Below are 27,571 nucleotides of genomic sequence, written 5' to 3' on the forward strand. Positions count from 1 at the left end.
GAGAGAGGTTACCAGCTGGTTTTGGTGGGAAGGATGTGACAGTTGAATAACAACTAAGAACTCAGGGTGAGAACATGCAAATGGAAGAAACTCAGGGCAAATAATGAAGCCAGGCAAAACAGGTAAATATAAAAACAGGTGTAATCATGACTGCAATACTGAATGTAAACATATATTTATATCTGTATGTCAAGGCTTCCAATGTGAAAGTTACTATTTTTTAATAATTCTAGTGTAAAAATGATCTTATTAACAAAGAGCATGGAGTACAAGAGGAAGAGAGAGTAAAAGCTGCTAATTCTCTGTTTAAGTCAGAAGACAAAAGGTGCCACTTCATTCTTGATTTAAAACTTCAAATGATGCTTTTGAAAAATTTAGAGGGAACCATTAATAAAATTAAAAGCAGGACGTCCACGTTCAAACGCAGCACAGAAGGAAGCAGCAGACGAGACTCAGCCTGCAGGGGCACAGCAAAGACGTGCAGACTAAGACGACAGAAGGGCAGCCCTGAGCCAGGTGGAAAGTGGCTGAGGCGCATCACACTGGCCTGTGAATAACAAGTTTGGGGTGGATGAAATCCAAAGTCTTGGAAGACAGGGATTTATGAGTCTTATCCAAGACCAGGCGCTCAGAAGAAAAGGTCTGACAGGCACAGAGAAAACGGGCAGGGGCTGCTCTGCCCGGGTGGTACAATTACAGGCTGCATCTGTATTCTTCTTTGCAGTTTAACGTATTTACCAATTTGTCTACAATGTGAATTTACTCTGATCATTTAAATATCATTTAAAAATTCATTCAGGTATTCCAGAAATTGCAGTGAAGGGCTGATACAGAAAGAGAAAAAAGCACGTGCTCCCTCCTCCATGCGTTTCCCGGGGACGAGCTCAAAGATCCCGTGGTGGCCCATGGATGGTGGTGACCTCCCGGGAGGAGGCCGAGCTGCCCCGGGGAGCAGCCCGGCTCAGAGCAGCCACCGGGTGCCTCCCGAGCACCTCTTCCCAAATAACACACGTAAACGTGCTGCTTACTGCGCCGAGCATGATTCTGAAGATCAGCCAACGAAACCCCCAGATGACAATGCAGGACGTTGGGGTGTGCCTTGGTAATCGGGACAGAGTCCAGAGGGGGCACAAAAAAATCCCCAGGAACCCTGTTTCCAGAAGCTGGGATTCCCAACCTAAAACAGACGAGAGAAAGGGTCAGGTTAGCAGGAGGAACAAGCTCCTGAGGCTCAGCTTGGCTTCAACAGCCCTTGAGACAGGACCGAAGCTGCTCCTGAGAGGCACAGCTGGGCCACGGTTTTAGGTTTGAAAGTCAGTCCAGCTCTCTGTAGGAAACACCAGCAACTTATGTTGGCCTCCGAGCCCTGAGGCAGGGGCCTCCTGCCCTGGCCCTGGGTGGACACCTCACAAACAGGCAGCTAGTAATCAGCCCGCACGCCACGCTGCCCACAGAGTACCTGGCAGCCTTTCCTATCCGACAGGTTTCTGTGTAAATCTAACTCTGAAGGTTCCCCCTGAAAAGTGGTCTCCAGTGTGGCGGTGAGGAGCTGTGTGTGCCCCAGAAACGCCCATTCTTAAATCTAGTTGACCCTGTGGGTGTCACCTCCCAATGGGCTCCTTCGGGGAGGCCTGGCCCGGCCCGGCCCGGCCCAGTGGGGATGGGCCGTGACCCTCGCGGTAGAGCCCTTTATAAAGGGGGTGCACACAGAGGGGGCGAGGGGAAGCCGGGGAGGCCAGAAGCTGAGAGCGAGGGGCCAGAGACGCCACCATGTGCCTGCCATGGGGCCACCGGGCCGTGGGCAGAAAGCACCGTCTTCACGATGCCTTGATCCGGACATTTCTCGGCCTTGAAGAATAAGCTGATAAATACCCCGTTAAAGCCATGTCACAGCATCTGCCCAGAGCAGCCAAGGAACTGAACACAGCATGGAGACCCGTGCTAGGAGGGCAGTGCCCTGGCGGCAAGGCCCTGGGCATGGAGCCCACCCGGCCAGCACAGCACACAGGAGGGGCTCGGGCACTGCTGGTCCGTGTTTTCAATGAGTAGTCGATGTCCTCCAACGCATCTGCAAGGATCCGAGGTGAATGGCCGGGTGAGGGAAGGAGGCAGTGCACCTCACGATGGCTGCCCGGCGCCTCGGGTGACGCTCAGGCCGTGGGAGTCTGAGTTTGGTTCAGGCCACACCCAGTGTTCCCAGACACGTGAACCCAAGAGGAGGTCCAATGGCTGCCTGGGGGCAGGTCCGGGCGCTGGGACTTGGCGTCCGCTGGGCAGGCACCCTGTGGGGAGTGGGGGCCCTACTGGGCCCACGTGGGCAACCCCAGCGTTGGTCCCTGAGGGCTCGCTGGTCTGAGCTGAGTGCCGCCTGCAGCGCACCTGTGTGGGGACTCGTGCGGCCAGCTGCGTCCTGTGCCACCACCTGGAGACGACACCTGGGGCAGACGGCAGCCTGGCAGTGTGGGGTGGGAGTGGCGCAGTGAGAGGCTCCGGACCACTATCCACGAGAGGAAACCCCCAGAGGGCGCTCGGCCAAGGCCACGGAGGGGCAAGGTGGGCACCACTACCCTTGCCGGCCCACACCCCGCCTTCTGTGAGTGCCAGCCCAGGGCGCCCAGCTCCTGTGCGCGTCCACCCAGGGGAGCCGGGGGCCAGGACCGCCACCTTCCCCTGCACACCTTCGGCTCTGGGACCCGCCATCGGCTCAGTTTCAGACTCGGACGCACCCGCTGCTGCAGGGGAAGGTTTCACACTGCCTGGGCACTAATGACGGGCCGGGGCAGGGCTTTGCTTTCAGCTCCTCCAGCTTCCCGGCTGTCTCAGCCAGAGGAGAAAGCCTGCCCCTTATATAACGATCCCTCTAGTTTCATATTTAGAGGAGATTTCCAGTAAATTTGGCACCATTTCATTTGGCGTCTATTTGAGAATTTATGAACAAAGGAAAAGTGCACAACATGGAAGCCCAATAAGCACGGCCATGGCCGCGACCTCCGTGAAGGTGCCGTGACCCCTGTGAAGGTGCCGTGACCTCCGTGAAGGTGGCCGTGACCTGTGTAGGTGCCGTGACCCCTGTGAAGGTGGCCGTGACCTCCGTGAAGGTGCCGTGACCTCCGTGTAGGTGCCGTGACCTGTGTAGGTGCCGTGGCCTTGAGAAAACCCCACGGAGAGCAGCTGCTCCCGCCCCTCCTCTACCCACAGATGTGCACTGACCCTGAGCAGAGTGGGACCAGCCCTGAGGGGCCACACCAGGCCGCCACGGGGAGCCATGGCACAAGGGGGGAGCCCTAACGTCCATCCTGGGATGCCTGGAAGCCCCCACCCTCGCTGCAGATTTGGGGGACAGCTGTCCAGCTCCACGTGAAACCCGGCTGTGAGCACACCCACTTGACGTTGGCTGTGCCCTCACAGGGGCACCTCAGCACTGCAGAAGGAGAGGAGCCGGCTCCCGACCGCTGCACCCCTGCCATGGGGCTTCGGGATGGAGGGCCACGCAGAGCTGCACGGGTCAGTGACAGAGTCTGGAGACGTGATCTGAACGACACCAATCAAAGCAAGAGGACATGCAGGACACAGAGCACCATCTAAGTGCGGAGAGGCAGGAGGGGCTACGACAGGGACAGGGACGGCAGGCAGGCTACTGCCCTCAGGCGTGGGGGCACCTCATCCTGCCGGCGTCCCAGGAGGCAGAGGCCATGGGGCCCGAGGTGCTGGGGTTGTGCCCGCGGAGCCCCCCATCGTGCCGGCTGCCAGGGCCCTCAGCCGCTGTGCTGAGGCTCCGGGCAGGAAAGGGTCGCCGGCCGGCCCACCTGCCTCTGCTTTCTTGGCCTGGATCTGGTCAGATTTCAGCAGCTGTGCCGCGTGGACAAGGGGTGCTTTGTTCTCCCTTTGACGTGGCTGAGGATGCGTCCCCAGAAAAAATAAAGAGCACGGGCGCTGCCAGGGACACAGCCCAGAGGCCGGTGGCCACTCGTGGGCCCAGGTGCCGGCGAGCTTCAGCGACCACACTGGCCCACGACCCCGGGGCTGCCACGGCAGGCGGAGGAGACCGTCCTCCCCAGGGAAGGAAAACACGCTGGCCAGATGCCACTTCTTTGCTTCACTTATGTCACTACGTGCTTTGCATCAGTTTAAAAAGTCACCACATAAAGAAGTCCTACACACATGCTAGAAAACCTACACCTTCCCGATCTCTGTTCAGATCCCTTTTCTTTGGAAGGGAATAAAGATAATTCTCTTTCGTTTGTTGCACAAAGTCCTATTGAACAACTTTAGCCAACGTGAACTCCAGAAGGCTCCATTCCTTGTGCTCCCCCCAGCACGGTCTAGACCGCTGGAGGCCACGGGACGGGCCCTGCAGCAGCTCCACCTGGGGTAACTGAGGACGTCGCCACAGCGTCCGCCCCAAAAGGGAGAACCACGTTTTCCGCAGGTCTATGTCCTGTTTCTGGAACCTCCATTTCTGTGGCTACTGGATTTATTTCCAACAAAGCAGATGAGCACCAAGACGCACCCCTTGCGGCAAGCTGCGGCACTTCCAGTTGTGATCGATTTCAAACCTCCACAACCCTGAGAAGACAGCGGGTCTGGGTGGCATGGCCCCAGCTCCCTGAGTGGCCGGCTGCTGTCTCCCAGGCTCCACCGCTCCCCAGAGGGCCCTGCCTGGGAGGGCCCAAGTGTGGAGCCAGGGACCTCCCCGTTCCAAGCCCGGTGCCACACTCGGGAGCCACAGTGTGTGACCCCGGAGTCCCAAGCAGCCCCGACCCCTCCTTAGCCCCGGATGTGCTCTGCCCGGTTGCGGCTGGGACCAGGGAGATGTGCGTGACCTCCTGCTGCTCTGCCCCCACCTCAGCTTTTCCTAGAGCTCAGGGCCCAGTTCCTCCTGAGTCCACGGGAGCTGCTGGGCCCGCTTCAGATGAAGATGCTCCCCCCCACCAGGTCCTGGGCCAGCTCAGGCCACACTGAGAGGAGAGCAAACGTCTTCATGTTTAGGAAGGACTACGGGGGGTCTGAGCATAAGACCTTCCGGCCCAGGCACTGGGGAAAGAGCTGGCGTTCTCAGCTGTCCCCTCTGAGAGTGGACATCACCCAGGGCGGCTGAGGCCCCAGGCAGGCAAAGCGGCTCCAAGCCGGGGCCTTGTTCTGTGACAATGGAAAGGTGCACAGGCTCAGCCAGGGCTGAGGGTCTGCAGGGCCCACCAGGTGCAGCCCAGACAGCTTCGGATTTGAAACACGTTCGTAAATCCCATTTTGCGCAGGACTCAGAAGGGAGAGTGTGGTTCCTCTGAACTACACCTAACATTAATTGGGGGACCAGTCTGTGATGCGAAACACATGGAGCTCAAAGCCCATCTCCTCGGGCCGCCTCAGGGAGCTGGCCCAGGGAACCAGGGCTCCCCCAGCTCCAGCGGCCCCATGGCTCACACCCCCTTCCCAGCTCACAGAGGGCACCCCGGGGTCCCCCAGAGCAGCCGAGGTGGCGGGAGGGTGAGGCCTGGTGAGTCCTTCTCCTCCTGCAAGGGTCTTGCAAAGAAGCAGGTCCTGGAGACCCGTGGTCCAGCGCCTCGGCTCTGCTCAGCGGTGCCCAGGACACCCGTGGGGGAGAGGCCACGGGGGTAGGGGGAGAGGCCACGGGGGAAGGGCCACGGCAGGGAGGGGCCACAGGCCTTCTCAGCTCCTTTGCTGAGGCCGAGTCAGAGCTGAGATTACACACCTGGAACTCCTCCCTGCTCGCCTGCACACTGATTTTAACAACCATTTCTTAAGACCAACCAACAAAACCCTCGTCCTGAGACCAACAACTTGAGGGCAAGCAGGGAGGGACTGGGCAGAGCCCACGCGGGATCGGTGCCTTCCAGGGTCTGCAGGCCCAGGAGGGGCAGCGGAAGGGGCCCCCGTGGGCCCCATGGGGCGGCTTGATGCGAATGGGGCCCCAGAAGACCTGACAGGAGATGCATGCGGGGGGGCCGGCAGACACGGAGCCACCCGGGGCAGGGGTCTGCCCTCAGTACTCCTCCAGTGTGGCTGCGCGGAGGCAGCAGCCCCTTCCCACGCCAACGGGAAAGGCGTCGGTGCGTCCTGTCTCTGCTGAAGGACCCAACAGGCCCCCAGTCCTTGGCGAGCACCCGTCGCCCTGCCCTCAGCAACACGGACGGAGGCCCCGCCGCCGAGCCCGGGGTCCCACGGAGGCCGGAGCTCCTGCGGGAGGAGGTGGGGGGGAAGCCGGGGCACCCACACACTGCCCTGGCCGCTGCGCAGCACCTGAGAGCCGAGGTCGGGCTGGAGCCGCACCCGGGGCCCCTCTGGCGGCCAGCACGCCTGGCGCCCGCCCCGGCCCCTGCAGCTAGTGCTCGTCTTCACGACTGTGGCATGCAATTTCGTAACTTTTCTCCTTAAAATATAACCTATGAAATTAAGAAAAAAACTTTTAAAAGCTCCCAGTGTGCTCTGGGGCCATCGCCAGAACCCAGGGGACAGCGAGTCGGGGGCGCTCCCCTGCCCCCGTGCTTCACAGTGAAGTTAATGGGTTTCCTGTTTCCAACCCGGCTGGCAGCTGTCGTTTTTGAAGGATCCAGAGGTGCTGTATTTAACAAATCCTTCTAAGTGACAAAGCCAGGCAGAGCTCAGCTACACTGTCTTCGTAGTGTGGCTGTCGCCGTGGCCCATGCCTCAGAAAACACTCAGGCCTCCTGTGTGTCCCTGGGGGTGCCCAGGCTGCCCCCGTCCTGCACCCACGAGGCCGTGGGGGTCAGAGCAGCCACCCCAGGGCCCAAATAGTACCCTGCTCCTTCTCACCGCCCCGGGAGGGGTAGGACTGTAGGGGTGGGAGGGCTGGGTGTTACAGGGGAGGGGCCTGTGGGGGGGGCAGTACCCGGAAGGGGCTGGAGCCCCTGGGGAGGCACGGGGTATGGTCCTGGCCAGCCCCCAACTGCTCTGCACCTGTCCTCGGGCCCCCCGCCCAAACCATCCCCCGCCCAGCCCGCCCTCCCTGCAGAAACCACACACTGGGCCCCTCCCCAGCGACCCCAAACTCTAGACACTCCTGCCCCCCAAACGGACCCCTCCCCACCATGGTCTCTCACATCTTCCGACTGTCCCGGACACAACATGCAGCTTCTTTTTTTTGGAAAATGAGAAAAATGATGTATGTTTTCTTTCTAACACAGATGTCATGGAGACGACAACTTCAGTCAGTACAAGGAGCCCCCGAACATCATTATACTGACGTCCATTTGCAAGTCTGAGAGCCTCCTGTCAACCTGGAAACATGTACAGTAAGAAGTCAGGAAAAGAAATCTAAAAATGCCTGAAAACAACAGGGTGCCCCCGAGCGACGCTGGGAGAGCCCTGAACAGAAGTTTGCGGTCTCTAAAACGAGATTCCAGGACACGAAGCCACCCAGCACTTGGGACAGTGGTGCTCCCCTCCCCAGCTCGGAGAATCACCTGGGCCACCCGTGTCTACACAGCCAGGAAGAAGCTTGAAAATGGGTTTGCTCTGCACAGAAAGGGTGGTGCCCACCCGCCCTGCCCCACATGCGTGCTGAGAGGCTGCGCCCTGAGCCCGTCCTGGCACACGGGGCACCAGCCAAGCCTGTCGGGGTGCCCAAGAGTGAACGGTGCTGCTCTTTCCAAATTTGCTGACAATTCTGAAACTTGTTTTGCTGCTGCAGGCTTCCCCTTCTATCTACTTTTCTGCACGGCCAGTTGTGAGTTTGAATCAGTGTCACTCAGTGTGCCGTGGCTTCCCAAGGCGGCCGGTGCCTGGGCCCCGGGGTGGGGGGAGGGCTCTCCTGAGGACCAGGCCCACACCCCGGTGGACTCGGGAACCACACAGCAGCAGGAGGGAGAGGGACAGGGACCCGTGGACCTGCCTGTGCCTGTCGGGGGGTGGGTGAGAATGGCCCGCCCAGGGGGCCACCCGCCCCTGCCCCCTCCCCAGCCAGCTGTGCCCCCTGCCCCGGACCCCGGTGCAGTGGGAAGAGCCTCCTGGAACGCAGGTGACAGTTCTATCGCCGTCTCCACACCACAAACCCTGTTCACCGCAGATGCCCACGGAAACTAGCAGCTGAAAACACTTCCTTTATTGAGACAAAACAAGTGAGATACAGTAAGAGACCCTAAGGAAGGTGGAACACTTTCATAAAAACTTCTGATGGTGTTGTGAAAACAGACTCCTAACACCCAATGCCCCTCTAGCAAGTCACAGTGAAACAGCCACAGGTGTGTCTGTCTGTCTGTCTGGTTTCCACCTGGCCAGGGCCACCCAGACATCTGGCCCAACCCGCAGACACAGGCTCAGGGGGACAGAGGGGGGGGGAGTGGCTGTCCCGGCCCACCCCGGCCCCCCCTCGCCCGCAATGTGTCCCCAGCTCCGGCCAGCGGCCCTTCCACCTGAGCCCCGCTGCTCTCGCCGGCATGAACAGGGCCTGGTCACGTAAAGGGAAAGCCCAAGTTTCAGCCCACGAGATTCACACAAGACCACATGCTGCAGCACACTTTCTAGCACGGAGAGAATTCTGCGAGCGCTGCTTATAGGTTTTAGGCTTCAGGTAAAATGACCGCCAAGTGCCTGCTCCCCACTGTGGAGCCTCCCCAATGGTCACTGCGTGTTTCAGGGGCCTCCGCGAGGGGCAGGGGACAGGAAGTGGCCTGTGTGGCCCACCCCCTCTGCCACCACACCTGTTACAGCCCAGCCGCCGTGACAGCAGACTTCCCGGCCCAGTGTCCCCGGTGCTTCGTGCTACCAGGTGTCCCGGCTCCACAGCTACGGCCGCAGCCAGCTTTATCGGCTTACAGTAAGTACAAAAACGCTTCCTGTCAACGGCAATCAGACAGAGCAATGCAGATTTCTACGGGATTACTATATTCCAAACAGTTAACACAGGTGTGCCTGAAGGGCATGACGCATTACCATTTCTTTGTCTTTTGTTTCCTGTGCCTGAAAATAAGCCGAACCTCAAAAACCACTTGTCACGATCCTGCGTCAGCCTCGGCCTGCATGGCCTTCTGTGGCGACATTCTGCATCTTGCCATGCAGACGAGCAGCCCCAGCCTCAGGGGCACTGAAACGTGGCCCGTGGGCTGCGGGAGGGAGGCTTTATTTTAGTTCAGTCCACTGTACTTAGATGAGAGAGGGCTCATGTGGCGGGGGCCCCGGAGTGGACACGCAGCTCTGGGCCCTGCTCTCGGACAATCCCCACACCGTGTGCACAGCCACAGAGTGGCCTCAGCGTGCCCACCGGGCCTGCGTGGTGCCCATTCGTGCCAGACCACAGTGCAGCAAGCTCCTGTGCATGTGCTCCGGTGAGTGCACACACACACCCCCCTGTGCACATGCACGCACCTCTACATGTACACGCACCCCCGTGCATATGCACAGGCCCCTCTGCATGGGTACACACACACCTCCCACGTGCACACTCTGACCTGCTCTTTCGAGGGAGGGTCTCCTGGCTCGTTGGTCAGGGGCATCACCATTCACTGAGGCCACAGTGGGGCCCTTGGTCTCTGTGAACATAGCACGTGGCCATATCCATTGAGGACGACCGTTTTCACTTGGAGCTTCTCCAGAATGTCACCATTTACTCAGTGGGCATCGTTTCCATGTCCTCTGTGTGGCTGACGGCACCCCCTTGTCTTCAGCAGGAAGAGGAGCTCTTCCTGACTTAGGGTCACGGAGGACTAGGGAAGGGGATGGTCCAATAGGACAGAAACCTTGAGACACCCATCTGACCCCGCAGGGGCTGCATGGGGGGTTGGTGGAGGCAGGTGGGCTGGGGGGGCCTGGCAGTGGAAGGCGTGTGGCCTGGGGGGGGACTGTCCTCTCTCCTTAGCACGATGCTACAGAGACCTGGTGGGGGGTGGGGGGTGGGCAGCCCAGGTCGGGGCCCCTCTCCACACTGCCTCTGCATTACTGGCGAAGGCCAGGAAGTGTGGCCACACCCACCACAGTGGCACCCCCAGCACCAGCGCACTGTCGACAGCGTCACTCCCCCCTCATCCTGCAACTGGAGAGCTGGGGTGGGGGGCTGGAGAAAGGGATTACTTCCACCTGCTTGAGTCCGGGGCGGCCCTGATGACCCACACCTGGCCCCGAGCGAGCTGGCCCTGTGAAGGTCTAGGCACTGAGTCACCAGGGACCACAGCACAGTGGACAGAGCGGCCTGGCCCAAGACGGTGCTGCCGAGACAGCGACACCCCGGAGAGCAGGCAGGCACCCGCACGCTGGACCCTGCAGGGGACTCGGCTGCCCCCTGCAACAGAAGGTGGAGAGAGGAGCTGGAGTCCTCAGGCCCAGCAGTCCAAATGTCTAAGATGCGATCCACAGTCTCATCATGTCGAGAACCGAGGGAACAGCTGCCTGAGCAGACAGTGAGCGGGTGTCCGCCGGGGCTCGGCTGCTGGGACAATCCAACAGGGATTTCTAAACCAGCCTTCACAGAAATGCTTCAGTGTCAAACATACAAATGAGAAAATCTCAGCCAAACATACAAGTTATAAAAGTAATGAAAATCATGGAACTAAAACGTAACCAAAAATGTGTTAACAATTCACCAGATAAGCTCAGTAATGGATTGGAAATCACAGCAGAAAGAAAAGTAAACACAATAATAAATCGATAGAATTTAACCAACCTGAATAACAGAGAGAAAACAGATCTTTAAAAATTTAACAGCATCTCTGGGACCTGGAGGCAGTATCCCAAGATCTAATATTCCTGTCATCAGAGGAGAGGAGAACAAGAGTGGGGCTAAAAAAATTCAAAGAAGTAACGGCTGAAAAATCCCCAAACTCAGCAAAAAAAAAGCATAAGCCTACAGATTCGAGTAGATAAGCAAACCCCCAAGCAGAATAAAGAGCAGAGAGAGCTAGACCGAGACACAGCACAGCCCAGCTTCCGAAAGACAAAGACAAGGAAGCAACCGGGAGCGCCCCAGAGAGCTCTGCCACACTCCCCACGGGGCACAGGGTGGCGACACCCGCCAGCGCCGCAGATGCCAGGAGGAAGGGACGGTGGAGCAGAGCTGTCAACCCAGACCCTGCAGCAACAGTGTCCTTCAGGAATGAAGGAAACAAAGACACTCAGAAAAGAAGAACTAAAGAATTTGCTGCCAGCAGACCTACCCTAAAAGAATGGCTCAAGGAAGTTCTTCAAACAGAAAGGAAATGAGAAAGGAGACATGGAACTTCAGAAGGAAGAAAACGGAGTAGTTAAAAATAGGGGTAAATATAATAGACTATAATTCTCCTCATAAATGTTTAAAACGTGTTTGGCAGTCGAAACAAAAATTACAATATTACCCGATACGGTGTCCAGTGCATGTAGAGTTAATATTTGATATAAATATATTTTTTAAAGTACAGAGGATAAAGAGACCAAGAAAGAAATGAGGTTTCCACACTTTGCTCCAAATGATAAAACACTGGTGTCAATAGATGGCAATAAGTTTTCTACATGTATTTTAATACCCAAAGCAAACTCTAAAAAATGACACAAAGAGATAAAGTAAAAAACACAAAGGAGAAATCAAAATGGAATCTAAATGTTCAAGTAACCCACAGAGAGGCAAAAAAAGAGGAACAGAGGAACAAGAAACAGGGACAAAGAGAAAACAAATAATAAAATGTTGAACATAATCCGTAACATAATCCATAATCAATAGTTACAGAAATACAGATGTTCTAAATATACCAATGGCAGAGTGAATAAAAAACACAACCAACTACATGCTGTCTACAAGCAAAGCTTCACATGTAACGATATACTTAGTGTCACGGTTGGTTCGTGTGTCAACGTGGTCGGGTGATGGTGCCCAGGTGTCTGGTCAAGCAAGCACTGGCCTAACCGCTGCTGCAAGGACATCTGTGGCTGGTCAATACACAAGAAGGCTGGTTTATTAAATCATCAGTCAGCTGATTACATCTGTGGCTGATCACATCAACAAAGGGCATGTCTTCCGCAAGGAGAGAATTCAGTCAGCTGGATTTAACCCAATCAGTTGAAGACTTTTAAGAGAGAAGAGAGAGAACCTTCACTTCTTCAGCCAGCCTCTCCTGGGGAGTTCATCGAACACCTTCACGGAGTTGCCAGTTTGCTGCCTGCCCTACGGAATTTGGACTCGTGCATCCCCACAGTTGTGTGAGACACTTTTTAAAAATCTCATATTTACAGATATCTGCTGTTGGTTCTGTTTCCCCAGAGAACCCTGACTAATACACTTAGGTTGAAAGTCAAAGAAAATGGGAAAAGATATGTCACACAAACATCAAAAAAAAATGGCAAAAAAACAGGAATGGTGATATTAAACTTTGGAGCAAAGAAAATTAATAGAGCAAAGAAAGGCAATACATAATGATAAAAGGGTCACTCCATCGTGAAGACATGTCAATCCCAAATGTGTGTGCACCAAACAACAGAGCTTTAAATTACATGGAGCAAAAACTGATAGAACTGAAAGGAGAAACAGACTAATCCAAAATGACAGAACTAACAGAATACTAGAAAGAAAACCAGCAAGGACACGGAAGAGCTGAACTACACATCAACCAAAAGGATCAAATTGGAAGTTTAAAACTAACTACCCACCTTCACACGCATCAGCAACAAACAGTTAAATGCAGTGTTCTGAATTACCATTTGTTCTAGAAGCCAAGCTTACGATGAAAATACAGGAATAAATACTTAAAGATTCTTTTCAAAACTTTAAGGAGAATACCATTAAACATTATTGAGGTAAATAAAGATTTTTTTTAAAACATCAGAATAAGCACACATTTTATACAAGAAAAAAGTTAAGAGAGCTGAAAGTAACTGTCTTTGGAAGCCAGAAACCCTGTTGTTTGTTGTGGGTCTTACTCAACTACCCGGGGAATACTCTGAAAACAATTTTTTTAAAATTATTTTCTACAAAACAAAACATCTCTATTTTTCAGAATGACTGGTTTCCCAAGGTTGCTAAGAATTGGATACTGAAGTGGGACGGGCACTCACTTCTTTGCCACTATCCTGATTTAGAGACTGACTTATGTCAACCTCCCATGGAAGGAAGAAATGACTAGAGTCACATGCTCTGCAAAACTCAAACCACAGCGTCGGACCACGGCCCAGGACCACCATGTTGGACCATGGCTCAGGACCACAGCCCAGGACCACAGCCCAGGACCACGACTCAGGACCACGGCTCAGGACCACGACCCAGGACCACGGCTCAGGAGCACGGCCCAGGACCACGGCTCAGGAGCACGGCCCAGGACCACGGCTCAGGACACTGCCCAGAACCACCACCCAGGCCACCGCCTTGGACCACCGCCCAGGCCACCACATCAGACCACAGCCCAGGACCACCACCCAGGACCACAGCCCAGGACCACCGTGTCGGACCACAGCTCAGGACCATAGCTCAGGACCACGGCCCAGGACCACGGCTCAGGACCACGGCCCAGGACCACGGCTCAGGACACGGCCCAGGACCACCACCCAGGCCACCGCCTTGGACCACCACCCAGACCACCGTGTCAGACCACGGCCCAGGACCACCATGTCGGACCACAGCCCAGGACCACCGCGTCAGACCACGGCCCAGGACCACCATGTTGGACCACGGCCCAGGGCCACCATGTCAGACCACGGCTCAGGACCATGGCTCAGGACCACGGCCCAGGACCACGGTTCAGGACCACGGCTCAGGACCATGGCCCAGGACCACAGCTTAGGACAAGGCCCAGAACCATCACCCAGGCCACCGCCTTGGACCACCGCCCAGGCCACCGCGTCGGACCACGGCCCAGGACCACCATGTCAGACCACAGCCCAGGACCACCACCCAGGACCACGGCCCAGGACCACCTTGTCAGACCACGGCCCAGGACCACCTTGTCGGACCACGGCTCAGGACCACAGCTCAGGACCATGGCCCAGGACCACCATGTAGGACCATGGCCCAGGACCATGGCCCAGGACCACCACCTAGGCCACCGCCTTGGACCACCGCCCAGGCCACCACGTCAGACCACGGCCCAGGACCACCATGTCGGACCACGGCCCAAGACCACAGCTCAGGACATGGCCCAGGACCACCGCGTCAGACCACGGCCCAGGACCATCACATCAGACCATGGCTCAGGACCACCATGTCGGACCACAGCCCAGGACCACCAGGTCAGACCACGGCTCGGGGGAATGGTGGGCTCGCTGAAGCATTGGTTCTTCTGTACAGACAGAAGGGCATCATTTAAGGCCTGAAGGAAGGAAGAGGGGACCCAGAGCCTGAAGCGCAGGAGCCACCCTCCTCTAAGGGAACAGAGGCGTCTGCTCTCAGTGCTCCCGTCCCCTCCAGCTCATCGTGCACCTGCCACGGAACTCTGGTCTCCCCCTCTGCTTCCTGAAGCCCACTAGCTGGCCACTTACACTGCTCCTGACATTTCCCAGTTGTCATTTTCATTCAGAATTATGACGGTAATCGCTGATTTTGGCAAAATCAAAAGGGGGAAAAAGGGAAGAGAATTGTCTATTTGCTAACGAGTCTAATGGATTTAGCAGCACCAACCCTACTGAATCAGGTCCAAAGCCAAGTGACTAAAGCAAGAGGACAAGGTTTCATCCCTGGAGACTGCATAACTGTGTTTACTTTGAAACTCGGACACTGTCTCATTGACTCATATCAAAAGAGTCCTGAGACCAGACCCGCTCCCTGTCCTGACAACAGGTAGCATTACACAGAGGCTAAATTAAAACCCTAAGACGCATCAGTGGGAGATTTTCCAAAGAGTCTCTAGAAGAAATCACCCACAAATGTCTAGCGTGCGGGAAGAGGGTCCTGGGCAAGTGAGGCCACAAGGCCGGCTCCAGCCTACGCAGCTCCTGGGAGACGAGAACCTGGGCTGCCACTTCCCACGCCAAGTTCTTTACCCTCCGTGCCGTGGCCTGTCTTGAGGCAGATCAAACGGCTCTTACCCAGACAGAAGGACGTTTCTTGCCATCAAAATATACAAAACCCATGAACACAGCACAAGTACAACAGGTAGCAAGGTATCAAAGTCGCCAGGTGCTGCAGGGTGAGCTGGCTCCCCAATGCGGACGCGGCAAGAAGCTGCAGGCCCCTGCAGGACCCTAGATTCACTGGGTGCAAGTCGTGGCCTGGGTGACCACAACTTCTGCAACCCATGGTGACACAGGCTCGGGACAAAGCAGGGATGCGCGGCTCTCACCTGTCCCCCTCCACCTGCAAAGCTCAAAGCTCTAGGCCATCCCTTTCGCTGGGTTCACTAGCCCCTCCCTGGCTGATCATCGGTTATTCTCTAACAAGGGCTCCATGTTATCAGTTATCAATTTACCCTCCTGCCTCACCTGTGGAACCCTGGACATCCCCGTTTCCAGTGCTCCAGGTGGCACCGAGGACAGGGGTCAGCACCCCCGCCCGCGTGCCCCATCCCAGCCGGGACGACTGCGGCCCTCCCGAAGGCACCTGGGCAGGGAGGGTCCCACACCTCACCAGCGCACCCTCCCCCCACAGGCAGCCGTGTCCAGCTCCCACTCGTTCCCCTCAAGGTCTCTTTATTAAAAACTATTTCCTCAACCCAAAGCAAAAACATACAGTGAAGACAAATTAGAGCTAGATTTAAAGAAAGAGAAAAGCCATCTGATCACCCAGGGATACACCCAGTTAACCCCTTGGCTGTCAATTTCCAAACCAATTTACTGTGAATATGGCTTCTTCCTGCTAAAAATGGGATAAACACACACTGCTTGCAACCCTTTTCAACATATCTGCATAAATACCTCTTCAGGTCATTGTGTGCTATTGTGCAATGACCTTCAGAGAAATGTACACATTTAGTTAAGTAGCCTCCATGGCCAAACCTTTAAAATATCTCCATTTGCCCCACAGCGATGAAGTCCTTGTAGACAAGTCTTCCTGCACATTCTCCATCCCGCTTGAGGAAACCCTCAGGGTGGGGCTGGCGATCCACAGGCTCATCACACGGCCACAGGGTCCTCCAGATCGCTGCCCCCAGGCCGACCGCACCCACCGCCGCACACAGCCCCGCACCGCTGGTTCAACACACGCACCTTGTAACCACCGAGCAAACGGTTTCCCTGCTGACGCCAAGACACGAACCAGCTGCTCTTGTACGAGGGCTCTGGTGGGTTTCTGAGATGCCTCCGACATCGATGGTCGGTTCACACGTGTGCACAGTCAGATCTGGGCGACACCCCAGAATGGTGTTCCTCAACCTCCCGGGTGGCTTTGTATTCAACACACACACTTGTAACATACATGTTATTTATTTGTAAGCAGCTTAATTTGTAAATACTGGTTCATTTTTTTTTTAAACACACATACAGTAAATGCACCCTCTGTGACACATGAATTTTAGCATGCGTGTAGACCATGTGGCCACCACAATTGGGGTACTGAAAAGCCCATCACCCCAAAAGCTCCCACAAGCCGTCTGGGTGGTGTCCCCACCCCAAGCCCGGGCACCCAGGGACCTGTTCCGTCACTGTGATTCCGTCTCTCCTGAAGGCAGCACAAAGGGAGCCTGACGGGGAGAGACGGCGTCCCATGCGGCGCGGCACCTCCGGGTGCTTCCAGCTGCGCGCCTTGCCGTGTGTTGCTCTGTCCGCCGAGAGGCCGGGAATGCCGCCGCCCTGGGCAGGAGTGCACCTCGAGCCAGGTCGTGGTTCTCGGCACAACCCTCCAGGAGGAGAGATCAGGGATCCTGGGGGGGTGGGCAGCGGTGCGGCCAAGCCGGGAGGGCAGCCCCGGCCCAAAGGCCGTAAAAGCGGGGTCACCGCCCATCGCAACACGTAAGTAAGTAAACGATGGGGAGAAAGGACAGCTCTGCTTCACAGAGGAATGCCAGCTATTAACTGTGGACCGGGGGAGGGAAACAGAAAGCACCATGAGAACTTCAGAGTCTTAACTTGCCTCAGGTAAGATTCGTTGGTGGCAACGTTATGGGCAAGATTTTAAGGCAAAACAGGAGAATTGGAACCCTTAATCGTCTCTGTGTGGCTTTACTATCTACCCCCGATTCCCCAACACGCCTCCCCCGGAGTGTGGACTGGGCTGTGTGACTCGCTGCCGGAGAACTGAGGGTGGTGCAGAGGAGAGCGGTGGCTTTCCCCCGAGAGGCCTGCGGCCTCCTCCTCAGCCAGCTGGTCGGGGCCAGCACCCCTGCTGCAACGAGGAGGGCCCCTCACCTCCGGGGTCCCCTCCACAGAGCCCAGAGTCCCAGTCACACCCACACTGAGGCGCTTTCTGCAGAACATCTGGTCAGAGCTGCCCACCACTGCGATCCCGAGCCGGGCGAAGGTCAGAGCTCCTCACCGACAGCCAGCAAAGACGCAAATGGACTGTGCGACCCTGAGCAGACGCTGCACTGGGAAGGGGCCTCCGAATGGGGGGCCCGGTGGAGTGCGCAGCAGCGCCTGCAGCCTGGCAGTGATGCGGTTTTGCAGCCGTCCCCATGCTGTAGGTGGGAGGACGGGGTGGGTTGCTCCGTGCCACCTCTGCAACTTTACTGCAGATCCAGAACCCTCCCCAGGCACCTGTCGACGTGCTGTGGCCAGCAGTTCCCAAGGTGCCGGCCAGGTCCGTGGTCAGGGCCTGTACTGGCCCCAGGACGCACCCCGTGCTGGGTACTGCGGGCGCCCCTGACTGCCAGGGGCACAGGGGGAAGACGGGGCCTGGGGCAGCTGGAAGCAGGGCCAACGCCCTGGGAACACCAGCCTGAGCCTCCAGAGCCCACGCCCAAGGGCGGCCTGCAGCCTGAGGGCAGCGTCTGGCCGGGCCTGACTCACGGCCAAGGGGGCTTGGGGAGCATCCAAACCACCGGCTGCGGCTCACGCGGGGAAGGTACAGCCTGCCTGCCATGGAGCAGCTTCAGGCAGCAGAGGCAAGGGGGGTCCCCAGCCAGCCCGGAGCTGGCAGGGAGGCTCCTGGTGACGTGCGGAGCAGGAAGTTGGGCCTATGGGCCGAGGAGGCTGCCTGGGTAAGGATGGACGCGGCCCACCTCCTCAACCACGCCACAGGCTCTCCCTCATGGTGAGCGTCCGATCTGTTTAGAAACAGTCTTTGCAGCTACAACAACACAGTGAGGGAAGAGCCGGCTGAGTTACGCCTTGTGCTTCGGCCATGCTGCCGCAGGGGTCCGGGGAAGGCTATGCAGCTCAGCCGCAGGCACGTGGTGCGCCCTGGGGGCTTCAGGCTCCGTCCTCCCAGCCGTGCCCTTCGCAGCCCACCCCTCGGCCTCTGCCAGCCTGCGCGGCGGGGACCGCCGTGCCTCTCCTGCCCGTGTACCCGCATTTCCTTGGAGGGAGAAAGACCCAGCAGTGGTCAGGCTGAAACCAGGGCAAAGCTCCTTGGCATGTCACAGGGCAAAAACGAGTGAGGACAACACAGTGCTCACGACTTCAGCAGCACATGAGCCAGTCAGAGGAACTTAAGGCCGAGCCGCTGGCTCCGCAGCCACAGACCCTGGTGCATACGCTGGAAGGCAGAGGCCCAGAGCCAGCTGGCCCTGGACACGCGCCCCTGCCCAGTCCTCGGAGGGCCACCCCACCTGTGGAGAGGCAGCTGAGATTCCAGATGGTTCCCACACCTCTGGTCAGACCTCCAGGCTGTGCTTCTCCCTGGTGACGTGACTGCGGGTGAAGCGGTCAGGTGGCTGCACTGGAGCCGGGTGTGATCTCTTTGCTCACACAGCGGGCGTGACCTGGCTGGCACATGGCCGAGGGGCGAGCCACCACACTGCCTGCAGCCCTGACCAGCCAGGCACGCTCTGCGTTGGGCAATGCTGCTGGGGCTGCCACACCACAGTGGGCGCCGTGAGCAAGCCCAGATGGTAGGGACTGGCTGCCGCTCTCTGTGGCCACGTGTTTTCGGCATTTGCTGCCGCGTTGAACTGACTGCTGAAGGACCTCCTTGGTCTCGGCGTGCACCTGGCTCGCAGAGCTATGGAGGGAAAGTGCTGGGTGCTCAGAGCCGCGGATGCTTCGAAGGCAGTGACGTCACTGATGACAATCCCCGCCACGACACTAACGCCCTCTCACATGCCGAGACCGTGCCAGTAATTCTGGGTTCATGAGCCGTTCTGCTGAAAACCAAAGAAAACAACAAACTGGTTTCTCGACACCGCATCACTCACCCGCAAGCACAGCCGCCCGGACCGCTGGAGCCCTCGGGAAGGCGCAGTGCTTCCAAGGGGTGAAGACGTGGAGCAGCGCGCAGCCACCTGCTAGCTGCCTTGCTCGTGCCCCGATCCTGCACGGAGGCTCATCGTGGACAGTCAGCACAGCGCCCAAGCCTCCTGCCCCGACAGGGCAGGCACGGAGACGGCACACCAATGTACCAGTGGGCGGCGAGTCGGAGGACAACCAAGAAGGCCCGAAGGCTGGGGGCTGCGAGAGCCGTGCTGGTGGGCAGCGCAGGCTATAAGTAGGGCGGCACCGGGGGTGAGGGGAGACCACCCCAGGAAGACACCCCGGCAGGTGGAGCAGCCGGCACAGAGGCCCTAAACACCAATGAACATCTCACAAAAACAACCACTGCATCCTTCTGACAGCCGGTCTCTGAATGCCCCAAGGACGTCGCAGCCCATCACACTCACACCACAGAACCAGTAGCGAGCTACCGTCAAAGGCACATAAAGCCCAGACCAGCCCACGTGCTCCTGACAAACGCAGGGCTCTGCTGGAAGCGGCGTGGCATTCTTCACCAGGGGGACACAGACGCTCAGGACGAGCTGGGCGACGGGTCCTCAGTGCTAAGGAAACCACATGGGTTCCTGTGGGCCTGTTCCATGAACCCACACAAACAAGAGCAGCTATTGTATCAGCAACAAAACAGGGCTTACCCACTTAAAATTTCTGTTTTAAAATATCAAAGCACTTTCAAAAGGAACTGGCACAGCTGCTCCTCGGGCCAGGCTGCCAATGCCCCTTCCTGTTGCTCCACTGACAAAGACCCGGACCGTGGGGGCCACGTCCCTCTCCCTCCAGCAGGAGGCGGCCCTGTGGGATCAGACCCTCCTCCGCTCTAGGAGCCCACTCAGCCCAAGACGTGCGTCCTGGGCACGGTCAGCCCAGCTCCCCGGACTGTGTGCCTCGCAAAGGTGCACAGACAACCACTGATGTGGGTCAGGTAAAGGGGAGGCCCTGCCTCACAGGTGGGGGTCTTTGTGCAAAAGTGATCAAGACAAGGACTTAAACACGTGATCCTTCGTAAGAGAACCGCTCCAGGCCACGGTGGGGAAGGTGGAGGCCGTCGTCTGAGCTGTGTACCATCCCAGCCCGGCTCGGAAGGGCCCCGAGGACAGGGAGAGGGACATCCGCCAACAGGACGAAGGCAGCCGGCCTAACCACAATCTCCACACCCATGGGCCCAGGGAGCACCTGCCCCAGAGCTGAACTCTGCACGAAGGGGAAGGAGGAATCAGCGCATTATCTACCGTGCTTGATTCTGTAAACAACGGAACCGGGAGAGGGTTAGCAGCTAGGCTACTGAATTTGGAACTAATTGGTAAGAGATAATCAGAGTTGAAAAACTAAGGAAACCAAAAAAGAAGAGGCAATTATTAACTCCAGGAAAAACAAAGAGTAAGAGAAAAAGAAAATAATTATAGCTCACCATTTGGCTCAGCAGTCAACACTATTTACAAGTCACAATCATGTCAAGACTGCTCATTAGTTTAATCAAAACTCACACTGGCAACACGACTACCCTGAGCTGGCGAGCGGAGAAGACAGGGGTGCGCGAAGACCCGACCACTTGTGGTTGAGGTGAGGTGAGGCCTGACCGTGACCTGCTGGAACACTCCACAGAGACCCTTATCGGAGTCCTGCAGGTGAACCCCAGAAGCAGAGGAGGGAGCAGGCCGAGGGCAGGGGAGCGCGGCAGGGAACTGCTGGGGCTGTCGCAGGCGGGGTGAGACAATCGGATTTTCTTATCTGATTTTTAAAAACTAATTAAAGAACAACCTTCAGGCCACATTATCTGGCCATGGTGCAGTATATCAGAAATTTGTAGGAAAAGAAAACTTCTAAAACCTTAAGCACTTGGGATTTTGGTAGTGTGTCTCCAAATACAGCTGTGTCCCAAGAGGCAATCAACAGTGGAGCAGACACGGCCTCACCCAGGGGCCCCGGGGTCTCGGCCGAGGGGAACGGCCAAGGAGAGAGGTCAGGAAAGACTGAGGATACATGAGCAGAACAATCAGCTCAAGATCTGACAAGGCAATAAAATGAACCCCCTCCTCACAGGAGGAAGCAAACTATAAAAAAGTAAAAATTAATGAGCTAGAATGAAGAAACAATCTGACAGGTAGACCCAGTTCTTGAAAAGACCCATAAAGGAGAGCAGCCTGTGGCTGTTCTGACCCCGGGGACAAGGAGGGACGCTGCATGCGAGGGACAGGCAGCAAAACCGGAGGCCACTCTGCCCTGCCTTGGCCAGAGAAGACCATGGCGCGAGGAGAGCGGGGAGCACGTGCTCGAGGTCCACAGCCCTCTCCCCAGGGGCTCGGAAGTCTCCAGGCACCTGCAGGGCCCCCGCGTCCCCTCTGGAAATGGGGGTGATGACACCTCTTCTTTAATCACGACACCTGGCACAGAGGAAACCCCTCAAAGCTGCCTGCTGTCACTATTGTAATTAATTACACTCGGAGCTATACAATTTCATTTAAAAAATTATAAAAGTAACTTAAAAGAGCTACAGGCAAAAGCCAACCAAAGGATTCAGGACTGGAAGTGTGAACTGCAGCAACAAAACACTTCTCAAGTATTTCGGAACTCTACATATTAAAGACACAAGCATGTTTTTAAAAATGAAAATGGTTAACTAGATGTAACAAGAGAAAATTAAGACTAAGCAAAATATTAATGATCACATGAACAAGAAAAAATGGTCTTAAAAATATGTTGCTTTAAAGTTCAACCAAGTGTATTCCACCAGATATTACTAAATGAAAACAAAGAAAATGAAATATGTATAGTATGGGCCCTTTTGGGTAAAGCAAGCATTGTCCCCTTAAATCTGTGTGTGCGGGTGTGTGGTATGCACAGGTGTGTGCAGGTGCATGCAAGTGTGTGCATGTGCAGGTGTACGTGAGTGCAGGCATGCCTGTGCACAAGTGTGCGTGCAGATGTGCGCACTTGTTAGTGTGTGCAGGTGCATGCACGTGCAGGTGTGCATGTCTACAGGTATGTGTGCCCGTGTACGTGTGTGCAGGTGTGTGTGTGCTCAGGTGCACGGGTGCCAGGTACCCGTGTTCACGTACACAGTAATATAGATTCAAGCATGTGCAAAGTTAAGTGAGGATACAACCATGCGGTTAACATCAGGGGAAGGAGGTAAAACAGGTGGGAAGGCTGCGCTGGAAAGCAGGAGAGATGTGTGCACCCCTGCGCACGTGTGTGTGTACACATGAGGTGTTTAAAATCGGAGTTGCAGGAGGGGAGGAGCCACCCACAAGTGACCTTCCCCACAGCAAGAGGGACCTGTGGAGGGTGACACCCAGCTGGGCCAACGGCAGGGAGCACCTCAGAGCGCAGCCTTGTCCTCCCCCACTCCCCAGGCTCTCGCTTCCTCGTGTCCTCCTCTTTCAACATGAAGGTTTTACTAAAATGATGAAGGATCCTAAAGACATCAAGCCCTAACATGGCCAATTAATTCTGTCAGATGAAAGTGCCCCTCTACACACAGCCCAGCCTTGGGGCTGCTGCCTTCCTCGATGCCCACCCTCCCGGGATGAGTTCAGGTCCTCGCCCGGGCACCCTGGAGCCCGGGCCTCCGGAGCCCAGCCTTGCCTGGCAACATCCAGCCCCACCTGGACACGCTGTCCCTGGCCCCACCTGCACACTCTGTTCCCCTGCCCCACCTGCACACACTCCGTCCCTGTGTCGGTTTGGATGTATCATGTCCCCCAAACACCAAGTTCTTTGATGCGATCTTGTGAAGGCAGATGTATTTAGTCTTGGTCAGGTTGGATCTTTTGGACTGGGTTGTTTCCATGGGGATGTGACTCAGCCGACTGTAAGTGATATCTGAATGGATTATTTCCATGGAGGTGTGGCCCCGCCCATTCAGCCTGGGTCTTAATTAAATCACTGGAGCCATATAAAAGAGCTGACAAACAGAAGGAACTCAGAGCAGCTTAGAGATACATTTTGAAGTCAGCAGTTGGAAGCTGATGCTGACATTTTGGAGAAGACAATTTTGAAACGCAGCCTGGGGGCAAGCAGACACCAGCAAGTGCCTTCCCAGCTAACAGAGGTTTTCCAGACGCCACTGGTGTTCTCCAGTGAAGGTACCCCATTGCTGATGTGTTACCTTGGACACACGGCTTTAAGACTGTAACTGTGTAGCCAAATGAACCCCCTTTATAAAAGCCAGTCCATTTCTGGTGTTTTGCATTCTGGCAGCATCAGCAAACCGGAACAGTCCCCCAGCCCCCACCTGGACAATGGTGCTGTGGAAGGGGCAAGACCCTTGTCCCCCCACACAGAGGTCTCTCAGTGGTGACAGCACAGCAATCAGGAAAAGGAACCAACAGTACGGAAGTGTGGTCCCTCAGAAGGCCACTCCTAGGGCTTCCACAAAACACACTTAGGCAGCAGGTTGTGCCCATCTGAGCAATAAGATACTCCGAGTCCTTGATGCAGAGATGTCTTGGCACAGTCAGTGCCAGGGTGGGAGCTGACACTCAAGGGAGAGTGACACCTGACACATCCAAGTCCAGCAGGACGCGCCCAGAGAAAATGACCACTGTGGCCCTCGGGAGCCCCGGCCTGGCCGACCTGGGTGGACCAGGAGCCCTTTCCTGGAGTGTCCTGCCCTGCGGAACCAGGGGCACAGCGCAGATTCGGGGGGCGCAGGCCGAGGGCCGCCATGGCCTAGCAGGAGAGTTGGAAGAGCCCTTCCCGGAAGCCGCAGCCGAGCGTGCACCCAGCCCCCCGCTGCTTCCGCCCTCCAGGCTCCCGCCTTCTTTCCAAATGCCCAGGAACAGCCTGGAGTTGAAAGCGGCTCCCAGCCCCAGCTCCTGGACTTCACACAGCACACTTCCTGCAGGGGAGCAGGAAATGGTCAGCACTTACAGGCGAGCTGAATTCACCACTTGTTAGACACAGTCTTTGAAGTCAGTGTTAGCAAACAGCATCCTGCAACGCTCAGCAATATTTAATACATTAACGCTTCACAAGAGACGGCAACAGTCGCGCTGCATTATGACAAGCGCCATGCCTTTCCTTATTCGCCGACGGACAGCACGCTCATCTCCTGCAGCGCCACTTTCATCTACAAACGGGAGTGAGGACGGCGCTGCGGGCAGTGGGCGGGAGGCAGCAGAGCGCTGACGGCCCGGGGGCAAAACGGGCACCAAACCCCTCCGCACTCGACAAGAGACCTTTTAGGACAGTAGAAAGGTATCACCAGAAGCTCAAGGGTTCTGGTGGCAAGTCTCGTCGCCCCGGAGAAGGCAGACAGGGAGGCAGAGGCCTTCCCCGCCGTCCAGTCTTTGGCCAGGACCGACAACCAGCCTGCCCGCCCAGGCTGAAGACAGGGCTGCACTCACACCCACGGGCCTGGAAAGGGCGCGTGTGGCGGAAATGCAGTTTCTCCGGGTACAGGACTCAGAGTTCCCAGTGGCTCCCTCCCCTCCTTTCTGGCACTGACGCTGCCCCGCAGCCTCCCAGCCTACAGAGTCTCTAATGCAGAGAATGTTGTCACCCTCTTGCTCCTCCGCCATGTCTTTCCCCGCCGGCTGCACAAAGTACTTTCTCTTCAACTCTGGTTTTCCGCAGCGTGGCCACAGCATACCCAGGCCCCTGGTGTGAGTGTCCTCCTACTTGGAGCTCTCTGAGCTTCTTGGATCTGGGATGTGCTCCCTTGCATTAATTTTGGAAAATTCTCAGGCTTTATCTCTTCAGATATTTCTCCTGCCTTGTTCTTTCTTCTCCTTCTGGGGCTCTGATGACCTTGACGTTAGAGGCTTACCGTGCTCCCGGGCCTTCGGACGCTCTCTCCTGTCTGACGTCTTTCAACCCCGTAACCTTGCCGTCCCACTGCCCAGCGGCCTCCAGAGCTTCTGCTGCGACATCCTCACACACTCATATCACTGTCTCCCTGTAGGAAGCATGTCACTTTTCTCTGGCTGCTTTCAGGTTTTTTTCTTTTTCTTTGGTTTTCAATACTCATTATGAAATGCCTAGGTATAGTTTCCTTTGTATTCATGCTATTTGGGGTTCAGTGGGCTTCTTGAATCTATACATTAATGTAGTTCATCAAATCTGCAAAAATCTTGGCCATTATTTCTTCAAATAGGGATTCTTCTGTCCTATTATCTAGCTTCTCCTCCTGGGAGTAAAATGACATATATTTGCAACCTATTGATATTTTCTGCAGGTCCATATGGTGCTGTTCATTCTTTTACAATCTTTTATTTCTCTCATCTTCAGACTGGATAATTTCTATTGATCCATCTTCATTCTGCTTTCATCTCCACTCTGCTATTTAGCCAATCCAGTGAATTTTTTATTTCAGATATTGTATTCTTCAGCAACAAAATTTCCACTGGATTCTTTTTTATATTTTTCTTTGCTGAGGTTTCTTATTTTTTTTCATTCACCATGAGCCTATTTTCCCTTGCCTCATGAAGCACAGCTATGATAGCTGTTTTAAAGATCGTGTCTGAAAATCCCAACCCCCAGGTCATCTCGGGGCTGGCCTCTGCTGACCATCTTTCCCTTCAGAGTGGGCCATGTTTTCCTCATTTTGTTTTGCATAATTCTACCCTGGACACTGAATGTTAAGTTGTGAAGAGCCTGAATTCTGTTATATTCCTCTGAGGAGAGCTCGCATTTTGTTGTAGCAGGCAAATGGCATGAGTAGACTCAGCTGTCAGCTCTGCCCTGCCTGCAGGGAGCCTTGGGTCTGGACTGCTCTCGTCCGCCCTGACACGCGTGGCCCTGGTCACCCGGAGCCTGGGGAAGAGTCCATACGTGGGATGTGCGGTTCCCCTTCTCTGGCTCTCTCCTTCCCAGAGCCCCCCACTCACTTTCTGCTAGCCCTGGCCACCCTGGGATCTGTTCTCTGGTTCCTCAGGCCAGAAAGAGAACTCCCCATCAGATCTCAGCCACCCACATCATGCCAAGACGGAGGTCTGCCATCAGGCTCAAGCCCCAGAAACAGGAAAACAAGTTCCAGCTCCCGAACAGAATCTTCCTGCTCCTGCTCACCCTCCAGAGTCCTAGGAAGTTATTTTTTTCCACCTTCCCCAACGTTTACAAAAGTTCCCTATAGCAGGGCCATTCTGTGTAGAGCTTACTCCACCATACTGTAAGCGGAATTCCCAAATATATTTTTAAAAAGACATGTTACAGACTTTTTTCTCTGTTGTTACCATAATAACTGTATGACAGTAAGGGACACACCATTTTATTCCCTAGTCTGGACCATAAGCCCCACAAATGTAAGGACAACATTTGTTTCCCGTGGAGCCCCCGGCCCTGATGGTGCTCCTTGACTGTGAAGGAACGGAGGCATGCAGAGGCACCCCCGCACACAGGAAGTGCGTGCTCCTAAGGTGGAGCCCTGTGCAGGGAGCACGCGAAGGCTCCAGCGAAGGCAGGAAATCCTCCCCCACCCCCAACGCGAGGAAGGAAGCAGCCCAGGCCACGGGCATGAGGAGTGGGACCTGCGATGTCTGCGTGCACTTCCGGCTTCTCCTGCCCTGGACGCGTCTCAGAGTCCTCTGGGCCACACAGATCACAGAAGGCTGGAAACCCTGCCTCTCCCACTTCCCATCCTGGTGTCTGGAAAACGTGGGCATCCTTCTTCCCAAGGACCCTTGAGACAGGGCGGGTTCCAAGCCCCCGGTGTGTCCATGGCCTTCGCCAGGCCTGTGCCTCCTTGCAGGAGCAATCGCTCTCCTCGCCTGGCCCTGTCCTCTCACCCCCAGCCAGACAGGCAAGTGGCCATGGTGCCACCGCCTACCTGGTCTCCGAACAGGAATCCTCCTCTGTGTGTTCACTTACAGTGTGGACAGGCTGGGGTGCATGCTGGAGATCCCTCGTGTGTGCGGAGACTGAAACAAGGCTCAAGTGCCCACTGGAGGACAATGGGCCACATGCAGAGGAGGGCAGGCCTGCAGGACCCTTTTCGTGCATGCAACTATCACAGCGCCTTTTATTCACCCAAAGACTGGGTTGGGGGGGCAGCTACTGATGCTCACGGGTATGCTCGTTATGGAGCATATCCATGTGTGCATGAGTTCACACATCTGCACTACTGACTGCTGTGGGCGAGGAGATCGGCTTGGGTTAGAGTTCCCCTGGTAAATAACAAACATCATACTAATCAACAAACAACGAGCTGCATTCCTCTAAAGCAGAACATAGATGCACAAGCAAGAACATACAGAAAAGTCAGCAAAAAAATGCACAAAAGATACATACCCCAACACATAATGCTAAACTCACGGAGAGTTTTCTCTAAATCATTTTCACTTACCAAAAGAATACCTGAAAAACAAAAGGAAAAAAACGCATTACAATTTTGGCATGATTCATCAAA

General features: G+C 55.9%; 1 protein-coding gene across 11 annotated transcripts in view; it reads right to left on the reverse strand.

Annotated features, from left to right (window-relative positions):
• The window catches only part of LMF1 (lipase maturation factor 1), a 148,314-nt gene that overhangs the window by 93,241 nt on the left and 27,502 nt on the right, over positions 1 to 27,571 (reverse strand). For all 11 annotated transcript variants that reach the window (XR_005213599.1, XR_005213600.1, XR_005213601.1 and 8 more), the window contains exons 3-4: positions 27,509 to 27,519; positions 1,029 to 1,177 (exon numbers count right to left, since the gene is read on the reverse strand). Coding sequence is in view for 2 of the 11 variants with exons in the window: in XM_037814586.1 (XP_037670514.1) it covers positions 1,029 to 1,177; positions 27,509 to 27,519 (160 nt within the window). In the remaining 9 variants the exon portion in view is untranslated. The remainder of the gene's footprint in view (positions 1 to 1,028; positions 1,178 to 27,508; positions 27,520 to 27,571) is intronic.

This window comes from Choloepus didactylus, chromosome 21, assembly GCF_015220235.1.
Source record: "Choloepus didactylus isolate mChoDid1 chromosome 21, mChoDid1.pri, whole genome shotgun sequence".
In the NCBI taxonomy this organism is placed as follows: Eukaryota; Metazoa; Chordata; class Mammalia; order Pilosa; family Megalonychidae; genus Choloepus; species Choloepus didactylus.